At 37.7% G+C, this 12,217-nt stretch overlaps 1 protein-coding gene across 6 annotated transcripts in view; it reads left to right on the forward strand.

Annotated features, from left to right (window-relative positions):
• Window positions 1–12,217, forward strand: part of LOC134661415 (cyclic nucleotide-gated cation channel alpha-3) — a 110,612-nt gene that overhangs the window by 48,547 nt on the left and 49,848 nt on the right. For 4 of the 6 annotated variants that reach the window (XM_063517490.1, XM_063517494.1, XM_063517491.1 and 1 more), the window contains exon 5: window positions 8,672–8,824. In XM_063517490.1, the coding sequence (XP_063373560.1) occupies window positions 8,672–8,824 (153 nt within the window). The remainder of the gene's footprint in view (window positions 1–8,671; window positions 8,825–12,217) is intronic. The other 2 variants (XM_063517493.1, XM_063517495.1) reach the window with 1 other exon arrangement.

Here is a 12,217-nt window from a genome sequence, read left to right on the forward strand (position 1 = left end):
TCTGGTCGGAATAAATACGAAACCCCAATTTGGGACAACAGCCCTAGTAGCACGGGCGCATTTTTATCATTTATCACCATGCCTGTCACGTTCTAACAAGTATGTAAGTGCGAAAGTGACGGGCATAGTGATAGTGGATAAAAATGGAACCGTGCTGAGCCCGCAGTATAGTCTACAAGTTCAAAGGTGTGATACTTCATTGGATTCGGAATGATGTTTTGAAAAATGAATTCAAAGCGTTTCTTACCACAGATATAAAATCAAAAGTTATTATAAAATAAAAGCGCGTCTACTCAGCTTTGTATGAACCAAGAAATAATAGTGTTAAACGGTATCCCCTGAGGCAAAAGTGCAATAGGTACTCACTTCAATAACTTCGCCTACTAAGAGGCAAATCGCGACTTTGTTATTATTTATCGATAACTTCTCACATCACTAAATTGTCGACATTAAATGTCGACTAGTGCCCATCACTTTTCTGTCTGTGTACGTATTTAGAAACTTGACTCCGCCCCTAAAATTAGTGCGATAGGGACAACTGCAGCTTAGGCGAAAAATCCTGCGTAAAAATCTCAAGAATCGAGGTTTCGTACTCGACTGTTTCCTCCTCCAAAACTTAACCAATCGTAACCAAATTTGGAAATATAAATGAATATGAATTATCTGTGTCGGACTGTTTTGCTTTTTTGGCCAACTGGTATCAGTTTTGAATACCACGCCTCTCATCAGGGGCGGATTAAGCTGGTGCGGGGCCCGTAGCACATTCGTCCGCGGGGCCCCCAGATGGTTTCATTTAGTTTCTTAGGTTAAGAGGATAAAAAAAAACAAAGTTGTTAGCCATTCACTTTTCGTGATTTTATGTATTTGCAAATTGATGTACGAGTATTATGGGTCTGTGTGAATTTCTTCAAGGAGATCATGTTCTATGTTCATCAAAGACAGATGATTCAGACGTTCTTGTCCCATTGTATTCCTCAATTCGTTTTTAGGGTTTCGGAGTCACCTAGAAACTCTTTTATAGTTTCGCCATGTCCGTCCGCTTGTCTGTCTGTCCGTAGCTTTGCTCCGTGATCGTTAGTGATACAAAGATGCAATTTGGCATGGATTCATAAATCATTCATGGCGACAGAACGGTAAAATGAAAAATTTCGAATAAAAATCCGTGCCTCCATAAAAATGTTTTTTTATTTATTTATTTTTTGTTTCGATCTAATAGTGTGGGATAAGGTCTCCGTTCTTGCTCGAATACGATTGGTCGAAACGCCCTCCCGTTGTCTAGTAATAAAGCCTGAGCTACTTGGAAATGAAACGTTGCATAGTAGATGGCGTTTCGACCAATCGTATTCGAGAAAGAACGGAGAGACGCAATAACCCCATAGTTGCATTTACCTCACTTGACCTTAGGTCTTTCAAAACGATTACGGGTATCCTTAAACCATTTTTTGATAAAGTTAATATTTTCGGAAATAATCGCTCCGTAAGAATTAAATATATGCCCTCTCTAACTTTTGAACCATGGCTCTAATAAATATGAAAGAATCGTTAAACAAAAGCTTAATAAATACTTTTTAATGAAAACTATAGCGAATATGATCGGTCCAGCCGTTTTTGAGTTATTGCAAAAAATCTCCTCTTCTTAGTAAAAAGACGTACAAAAAGCGCTGCGAAGGTACTCCCTTATGCTTGAAATCTTGTAATGTACTTACATGATATGTAATTACTAATAGCCCCCGTTTGGCCTATTCTGACAGAATGGTAACTACGAAACCCTACACTGAGCATGGCCCGACATACTCTTGGCCTTTTTTTTATTCTTTTAGCCAACCGTTGGGACGTTGACCGTGACGTTGGAAAACAAAAAGTCGTATGTGACTATTAACTTCCTATTATGACATGACTATTTACCATTCACCGTAGAAAGAAAGATAGTTTGTTACCGTAAGTTTAAATATCTGGGAGACCGGGCTTTGCTCAGACAACATACCTATAAAAACTCACAAATGCGCGTTTTTCCAGAGATAAGACCTAGCTAGATCGATTTTTCGCCACCGAAAACCCCCATATAGCAAATTTCATAAAATCGTTTCCGAGATCCTCAAAAAATATATATCAATCAATAAATAGGTATACATACAAGAATTGCTCGTTTAAAGGGTGCTTAAAATTTTGTATGATACAAGCAACAACAGCTTTCGTGAATTAAGTATTGTATCCGTGATGTTCGAAAACAAAAAGTCGTATGCTTATTTTAAAGTCTATGAACTCTAAGTATTAGATATAAAGTAGAATTTTACTAATGGCTCAGGAAAGATCAACATGTACGTGGCTCATACTGAAAGTTTCTGGATTCTGATAAATGAGACGACTTATTATCCTTATGACATATTTATTGTTTTTCGAAGTATATACCCTCACTATTTACACACTTTTGCATTCGCTGGAACCATTGTGAAAAGCAGTGGGTCTAGTCTTCCTTAGGGACCTCTTCGATGGCTTCGTGGAAAGCCTTCACTGCCACTTCCGGGCTTGTAAATCGTAAACCTCTATGTTTAGTTTAATTTTTGGAAATAAAAAGAAATCACATTGTGCGAGATCGGAGGTATATGGCGGATGAGTCATTAATTCCACATTTGAGGCCTCAAATATGCATTCGTTACCTTGGCGGAATGTTCCGACGCGTTGTCGTGGTGGAGGACTATTTTGCTACGGGGACGCTTTTCACGAACTTTGTCAAACACTCTGGGCAAGCACGTGTTTACATACCAATCTGCAGTTACTGCCTTTTGATCTTCAAGCGGTATAGTGGTGTAATGCCCTGATTTGCCGAAAAAAGAAGCAACCATTTTGTTACCAGTGCTTCGACTTTTTTTAACTTTCGTCGGCAAGTCTTCAAAAGGAAAGACCCTCTCCGCCGATTGACTTTTCCTTTCTGGTTCAAAACAGTAAACCCAGGTTTCGTCACCTGTCACGATATTATATACAGCCGTTGATTGTCTGCCGTCAATTTTTTTTATCATTTTACGGCACCACTCTACACGCAGTCCTTTCTGGTTTTCCGTCGAATCGTGCGGTATCCATCGCGTACAAAGTTTCCGAACCTTAAGGTGCAATTGCAGTATCTTTTGAACCTGGCTCATTCCAATGCCTAAGGTAGTACGAATTTGCTGACAGGTAATTTTTTTGTCAGTTTCAATTAGTTGTCGTACAGTATCAATATTACAATCGGTAACCGCTGTCGCCGGCCGGCCCTCACGTTCATCGTCGTGGAGGTGGTCACATCCTCGTCTAAACTCACTAAACCACGAATAAATAGAGCTACGAGATGGGGCTTCATCACCAAATGCTAATTGAAGTCTTTGACAACTTTCTTGCTGAGTTAAACCACATCGAAAATCATAAAAAATCATGCTTCGAAAATTTTCACGACTTAACTTCATTGCAACAACGACACACGAATTTCAACCCAACGTCACGATGAAAAAACAAATGACAGTCTCACAAATTAAAAAGTAATATACTGCCAGAGAGTTCCTGTTTCAAACCCTATAATTGTTTTTTTAATTTTCGTTTTCTAAGTGGCCAGTTCCAGGAATTATCAGTATGCCCTAAGTACTGCGTCAGACCTTCAACAAAAAGGGACCAAACTGAAAACCAGCGCTGGACGCCAGTCTAGCACATGCTGAGCTTTGGTACCCACGGCCAACATGTCTTGCTAAATTTGATTACCTATTAGATTAGACAATAAGTTAATACTTAATCTAGAATAAGTTAGTACATTCTAACCTAGAATTTAGGTATTGTCTGTATTGATATCTTTTTGTACCATCAACCTATCATGTTTTGGCAATAAAGTGATTTCGTTTCGTTTCGTTTCGTTTAATGCAGTAATTCTGTAATGCGACATGCTGATAGACAGTCCAAAAATGTGGGGCGATAGAATAAAAGTTTCACATTAAAAATATACCTAGGTCACAGATTATATAATAGCCTAGGTGCGAATCGCGATTATGGGGAAAGGTTTTGAAGGCGATAGATGGTATTGATTTTGTCACGCGCCTTTTCGTTATTTAGTGTATTTTTTTTCGTTTTTCATACAAGTCAATTTCAAAATCGCTTGGTCAGGGGGTCAGGGTCGAAGCGCGGGGCCCCCCTAGGCGCGGGGCCCGTAGCTTATGCTTTTTCTGTTGTTAGGCTAATCCGCCACTGCCTCTCATTGCTGCAAAGTAAATTAGGCCATTTTGGCCATGTTTGAAGGGCTCTAGCGCCTTAAAAAACAAAAATATCAAAAAAAGCAAAACAGTCCGACACAGATATTGACAATAATAATCTGTGTTGAAAAAATCATTGCCCTAGCTTCTAAAACCATGGAGGAAAGAGTCGAGTACGTTTGTATGGAGAAATTGCCGTCCTGTTGGCTCTTAAGAATGGCTGATCTAGATAAACAAAGTGCCCAGTGAAAAGATAATCAAGGTCGATGTTACACGGCAAACTGCGAAGCTCTGGTTACCCTTAGTAACGTAACATGCTCTTGACCTGGTAGCCGTACACTGCCCCGGCAACGATTTTATAACTACATACCTAGGTATCAAGGCTTAGCTTAGGCTTCTGTTGCGTAAGTGTACCGGCATAATAGTGTCAATGTACGATTGTCAGCGCATCGTAACTCGGATTTTATCACTATTCATTAGAAATTATTAGATTATGAAAGGGTATAGCCGGGTACACATGGCTAAACTGCTCTTAGCGAAAAAAATAATTTCCTTTTACTGGATTATTAACCTATATATATGTAGTGCTTTCACCAAAAATTAAGCCTCAAATGCTTCAGGTTTAAAAAAAATACAAAAACAGAAGAAACATTTTTATTTTATTACAGCGAAAGTACTAATCCGATTTCTTTGAAACCGAAGATGTGAAAAAGTTGTCTGCCCAATGAAATTATGTATTGTAAGCGATTTATGTAGGTAATTAAAACTAACCTTAAAAAAATAGGAGGTATACTTATGTGTAATAATTGTATAGTACGGCCCTTCTGAGGTGAACTTTTCGCTTCAAACCTTAATCTTCCAAACAAAGGCCATTGTCTCTATTATCGCAAAGCCACGAGCTCCAGACTTAGCACGCGCCAGTACAACATTCATATTGAAAAACAACCGGTATCGTCATAGTATTAAGGTTTAAATTTAATGTCACTGATATTCTAGATATTACGTTTTGGTAGTGTAGGACGATAGACCGCTCCGAAGCGATACGGCACTCATATTATTTTGATACTTAGTGTAGTGTTAAAAATGAAACGTGGTTATTTATTATATTGTTTTTTTTTAATTATTAGCTTGCGGTGGTAAATGTAATAATTTACAAAGATGCAGCTGCAAGCATTGTTATTTTTTCTTATCTTAAAAATACTGTGAAATTAACACCTCTGATGTGATGCCGACGCATAGTGACAGTAAAAACACTGATAAGGATTTGCGACCTGACCACTATTGTTTTCCATACCTAAATACAATAGGTTTATGAGAAGAGCGGTGTCCAAGATCCGTGTGCATGAGAAGTGGGGCACATTATTTTATCATTAAGCGACCCTAAATCAGGCTTTAGTCAGTTTCTAATATCGTAACCGTGTGCTTCGTGTTATTTATATAAGTACTCTGCCCGATATTGTTAAAAACTTGACGACCTGCTTACGTGACCCTGGATTATGATTGCATACCGTTTGGATTTTTGTGCGACAGAGAGAGTTGAATAACGACTAATTTAGCTGTCTTTTTCTAGCTATCCCAACTTTATTTGCAACAAAAATCATTTTCACTTGTAATATATTATTTTTGATTGTTGAAAATTAGTAATGTTAAATTTACATTATTACCTTAGATTTTGTTATATAACAAATATACAACGCTTTATCATAAATAACCGTGTTTCATTTTTAACACTACACTAAGTATCAAAATAATATGAGTGCCGTATCGCTTCGAGGCGGTCTATCGTCCTACACTACCAAAACGTAATATCTAGAATATCAGTGACATTAAATTTGAACCTTAATACTATGACGATACCGGTTGTTTTTCAATATGAATGTTGTACTGGCGCGTGCTAAGTCTGGAGCTCGTGGCTTTGCGATAATAGAGACAATGGCCTTTGTTTGGAAGATTAAGGTTTGAAGCGAAAAGTTCACCTCAGAAGGGCCGTACTATAATAAATGTAGTATAGGTACAGTAAAAAGATATACATTAAAAATTAAAATAATAACACCTAAGAAATGAAACGGATAAACCTATTCTAATAAAACATGTCTAAGAAGTAAGAACCACCCCGTGGCATTAATGTAATCGATAACACTTACATTACTTATTTACTTAAAAATAAGAAAGGAATAACTTTATACATGTACTTTATATAGGTTTATTGATTACGTACAGCGTCCTCACGCAAATTGACATTTTAGCACATATAGTAACTAAAACCTATTAACTAGCATCTGATACGTTTTCCAAAAAATGACAATTTACTTTGTGTTATTTAAAACGAAGGCTGTCTCCATTATGGCGCGGGTGGAGTGGTTCGAGGACCTGTCTCTTGTTTGCCGAGGACGGCGAGAGCCCTTTTCTGAAGGGCACCTTAATCACGAGTGCTGACTCGATCACCTCCGCCTTCATATAGGCAGCGACGCGAGGCCTTACCGCGCCCTTAAGTAAATTTATCACTTATTATAGGCCCTAGTTTCTTGTCAGTTCTGTGTAACTGTAAACTTAGTTATTTATTCAGTGTAGGTAAATTTATGCAGATTCAGAGGTTTCAGCTGTTCATGTAGATAGCAAAGTTTAAATATCGACCGATGCTATTTTCCGAATCTCTTGAATTAGGTTACATTACATTTATAACTGTACCGAGTTATCTACCTACTTCTAGATTTCCTTTAGTTTAATCACTTTCATTTACAAAGTTCTGAGTCGATTTTTGACGTCCTTTCGTCCTTTGGTAAAGAATTTGTCTCAATATGGACATTTTTGGCTATCGGGCTCGATCTGGTAGCGGGGGCTTAGCCAAGTGACAGTCGTTGATAGAAAATGCCAAAAGAAAGTGCCATCCCATCCTATTTATTATTTTTAGGTAATTTTGAATGCCTCGCCCGCTTAGCAACTTCTGCTGCTGACTGTATAATAATTGTTATAAGATGCACTAGTACTATTAATGCTTTAATGCTGCGATTATGTTTGTGGTAATATTTACGTAAATATAAAAAAAAACATATATTTTAAATTTAAGTTGGCAACATAAACTTCTATTAAGTTTGGAAGGTGTCCACGATAACGCGGCGTTATGTGTGTACCTACGGGTATCTGACCTTCCCTCGCCGACATAAATTACGAGCCTCGTGCTGACATTCTTGTCCTGTGTCAACATTTTACGGACGTAGCTAAACCACGCCAAATGAAAAGCGTATCACGTCGGTACGAGTGAGCGGGGCGGCGGCGGTAACCGATGTACCTAAGGACATTTTTGAACAGTTTATACCTATCTCATTTCACGGTACGTGAAGGCAGCTTCTTCAACCTCCAGTCTCGTGAAGTTTCATTAGAAAAACCAATTTCTGCGGCGAAATGGATTCGTTTTCGAATGTTATTTACATACTTTGACATCGTCATTTGGTCCAGATTTTACGACACGTGTTCGACATAGTATAGGTACTATGTATAATATCAGTAAGAGTTGGAATTGAGTACCTCCTCGATTAAATCGAGTTCTCCCCATTTCCATCGGGGTAATTTGATTAAGTGCTCTAATCCAATTGAGACCTTGTCCCTCGCTAAGTCAGTTGCTCTGAGTTACCTCTCCCTATGCCGTCTAATGTGAGGGTTAAGATGGCTTTTATGATATTATACCTCTACTTACACTACCTAGCAGTGGCGAGGCTTGCCTAATACTCAGACGGTTAAGAACCTTTGCTACAGATTAATAAAACGAAAGCCAAACAATCTCCGTCTTACCTACGAATTTATTTATTTTCACGCGCCGCCCCTTCTACCTAGGTACAGGCACTTTTAGAAGTAGTTGATGACTTTATTTAGTCTTTCGTTGCGATGAGGATATACTACAGGTCGAACACGCCAAAATAGAACATTTAAATTTCAAATGAAAATAAATTAAAGGTCTACTGGAGGAAAGTGTGAAAACTATTGGCTCGCTGCTTCTATGTTGTTACGCTAGCTGTAAGTTTTCCTAACAAATAAAGTATTATATTGGACGTAGTTGCAATAATTATAGTTTATCGCAATAATATAAGTACCCTACCCACCCCAATTTCATTCCAGCCTCAGGATCTGACATACCACAGACTTTGTGATGACTAGAGGTCATAGACACTTTGCACGACATGATTACTTACAGTATGTTTAAGCAGTCCAAGCCAGAGTTATTTGCAGATTAGGTACCTAGTTGATAATATGTATTTAGGTACCTTGACTGTACCAGTTTTCCAGTTCAATGTAGTGCCACGACAGTAGGTAATGTTGATGAGAAAATATAAAGATTTATACGGTTATGATACGATGGTCGTTCTAGTCTACGTGTCAGCGTGATAATGACGCTTATTTTATCACGTGGATAACAACAGCCATCATGCAATAACATGTAAAGTTGAAATAAATTAATATAAACTTAGGTTGTTGACTAGATTAAAACTGCTGGGCGCCAGCGGCGAAGCGCCACTGCTGACCGGCTGGCGGAGCACGCCGCACACACCGCACGCGCCTGCCACGCCCGCCCCCCACCACTCACACAACCATCTCGCTCCGCATTGCAACGGGACGGACAGGTATATTTTTCAGCAAAATATTACAAACTATATTACTCATGCAAATTTAATGTGAGCTCCAAACATGACCGGATATCCCAAAGTATCGTGTTGCATTGCATGGCTTTCCCTAAGTCTATATTTAATGCGTGAACTCGTGATATGCAGACAGAAAGTTTATGGACCAGCCATTGTCCGTATAGGTGTCAAGTACGATTTTTTTGATGTCAATCGATTATACTTTCCGTGAGATTCAAATCTCATAAACCTGCTACCTATCTATTCATCATCATGATCATATATTTTTATGAGTTAGACTCTTGTCGGTGGAGCGATTTCCATGTGTTTCGGTCCTCTGCCTTCTCCTTGACAGCCTGATACGATACGACGCTCAGTTTTTAATATCGTACGTTTTATGTACGTTCTCCTTGGTCTCCCTCTCCGTCTCTAGCCTAAACTCTTCCTTCGATGATGTTTTTGTTAAATTCGTCGTGTTGTATCAAGCATCTAAGCATCTTTCCTCTTCTGTTTTCTATGGTTCTCAACAAACTCCTCATCTCTCCTATCTCAGAAAATTCAAAATGGAGAAAATAAATGTGGTGCGTGCACCTCGAGTAAAAAAAACGCCATATGAAAAGATGCGAGCGAACTGTGACGTCATAGACCGCACGGCTTTGTCAAAATGTATAGGAAGAATCATGAGAAATAAGTTGTTCGTTATTTACGCCCCAAAAGATGTGTTTAACTGCATAGTTGCAATATTTTTTTTTCTGTATAACGTAAGAAATCTAACAAGTGTTCAATATATGTACTTATAATATTTGGGCAATAAAACACTATGTCAAAATTTTGCGTTTTTAAACTCGCAAGCAGCAAGCTCGGTTGATTTTTACCTTCCCATATAAACAAAGTCTCGTTCTCATTATAATTATATTAACTACGTGTTGCATTGTATTAAAACTTTGCACATACAGTGACATGAATTATGTACCTTATCAATTATCATATTGTAAATCTATGTTGTAAATATAAAGTTTCAGAGCAATCTAGCTAGTCATTTTAAAATGAGAGCGTAACTACGTTTGGTATGGAGAACCGAGCTTGCTGCGAACTCTTGAAAAAAAAAAATGTAAATATATGTTACAGTACATATGGGGCTACTTTTCCGCACTAGTGCGTAAAATAGCACTTTTCGTGCGTATGTCGAAACTTTAGGGTGCCATATGTACTGTAAAACGTTGTTCGATACACGTGCGAATAGGTAATTCGGAACTCGTGTCGATTTAAAATACTCCCTTCGGTCGTGTTTTAAGTTATCGCCACTCGTTTCGAATTTCCTCTTTTTCGCACTTGTATCGAAATAGTTATTTTCGATACAAGTGCGAAAAAGAGGAAATTCGAAACGAGTGGCGATAAATTAAAACACGACCGAAGGGAGTGTTTTAAATCGACACGAGTTGCGAATTACCTATTCGCACGTGTATCGAACAACGTTTTACAGTACATATGACACTTTAAAGTTTCGACATACGCATGAAAAGTGCTATTTTACGCACTAGTGCGGAAAAGTAGCCCCATATGTACTGTAAATAACTATTTTAATACAGTTGCTCAAAAAGTGCTACTTTACGTAGCTGTTTAGCTTTTTACTTTTGAAGTTTTTTTTTTATAGCTGGTCAAGCAGATCTTATTTGTAGAAAAGGCGGCATATTTGAAAAATATAGGCGCGAAGGGATATCGTCCTATAGAAAATTTGAAATTCGCGCCTTTTTTAGGGCCACTTTTGGGGGTAAATGAGAAAATTAAAAAATAAAGTTTTTCTAACTATATCGTGTTATATATCAAATGAAAGAGCTCATTGTAAGAATCTCAAATGTATTTTTTTTATAATTTTAAGATAAATAATTTAGCGGTTATTCAAGAAAATAGGCAAAAAATTACCATTCCCCCCCCCTTATCTCCAAAACTACTGGGTCTAAAATTTTGAAAAAAATACACAAAATAGTTCTTTACCTATAGATGACAGGAAAACTTATTAGAAATGTGCAGTCAAGCGTAAGTCGTACTTAATTACTTAGTCTTTGACCCTACCCCTACGGTTTTTCTTTTAATGTTTTCTCCGAAACTACTGGACCAATTAAGGTGAAAATTGGTACACATACAAGTTTGTGACTCAAAGATGGCCATGTAACGCAAACAAATGAATTTTAAACATGGGAGCCACTTTTGGGGGGTAAATGGGAAACTTAGAAAATAAACTTTTTCAAACTATATATTATCTTGTTACATATCAAATGAAAGAGCTCATTGTTTTTCGGTTATTTTAGGATAAATAATTTAGCAGTTATTCAAGAAAATAGGCAAAAAATGACCATTCCCCCCCTTATCTCCGAAACTACTGGGTCTAAAATTTTGAAAAATATACACAAAATAGTTCTTTACCTATAGATGACAGGAAAACCTATTAGAAATGTGCAGTCAAGCGTGAGTCGAACTTAATTACTTAGTCTTTGACCCTACCCCTACGGGATTTTTTTTAATGTTTTCTACGAAACTACTGGACCAATTAAGGTGAAAATTGGTACACATATGCAAGTTTGTGACTCAAAGACGGACATGTAACGCAAACAAATGATTTTTAAACATGGGAGCCACTTTTGGGGAGTAAATGGGAAACTTAAAAAATAAAGTTTTTCAAACTATATCTTGTTACATATCAAATGAAAGAGCTCATTGTGAGTAACTCAATTTTTTTTTGGTAATTTTAGCATAAATAGGACAAAAAAACGACGAAGCGTTTCGAGAAAAGGTAGGTAATGCCCTTGCGCTTCGCTTTGCTTGTCTTGTCAGATACGAGTATGTAGTGTATGGTATGAAGATGAACCTAACGTAGGGTTGCCATACGTCCCGGTACGCCGGGACATGTCCCGGTTTGAAGCATGGTGTCCCGGCGTCCCGGCCGATAAGAAAATTGTCCCGGTTTAAAAATCATAGTTAAATAACTACAAAATACTAAACAGTACTAAATAGTAGGGGGCTGGACTTGGTAAATAATAATATACCGACATTTCTACGTTTCATATGGCCAAATAAAAAAAAAATGTTTTATGTTACCTACTTTTAGCTAATGTCCAATATCAGTTTCTCAGACACACAATCATTAGATGGTTATGTAAATTATGTTATTTTATAGCTTTTAAAGTCTGTAATGTAGAGCTCGAATTTCAGGCTCCCGAGGGCCTAAAACCTCATCAATGGAACTTCGGCCCTCCGAGTAACTCTTGTACATATGACACATATTATTGTTGAGTACATTTGACGATTGGTTCGTGTTAGAGCGCTGCTTTCTTACAGCTCGACCTTCGGCGTCGCTTAATTTTTAACAAATATAAACATTTGTTTCAGAAGCTTGGC

This window comes from Cydia amplana, chromosome Z (assembly GCF_948474715.1).
Source record: "Cydia amplana chromosome Z, ilCydAmpl1.1, whole genome shotgun sequence".
NCBI lineage: Eukaryota > Metazoa > Arthropoda > Insecta > Lepidoptera > Tortricidae > Cydia > Cydia amplana.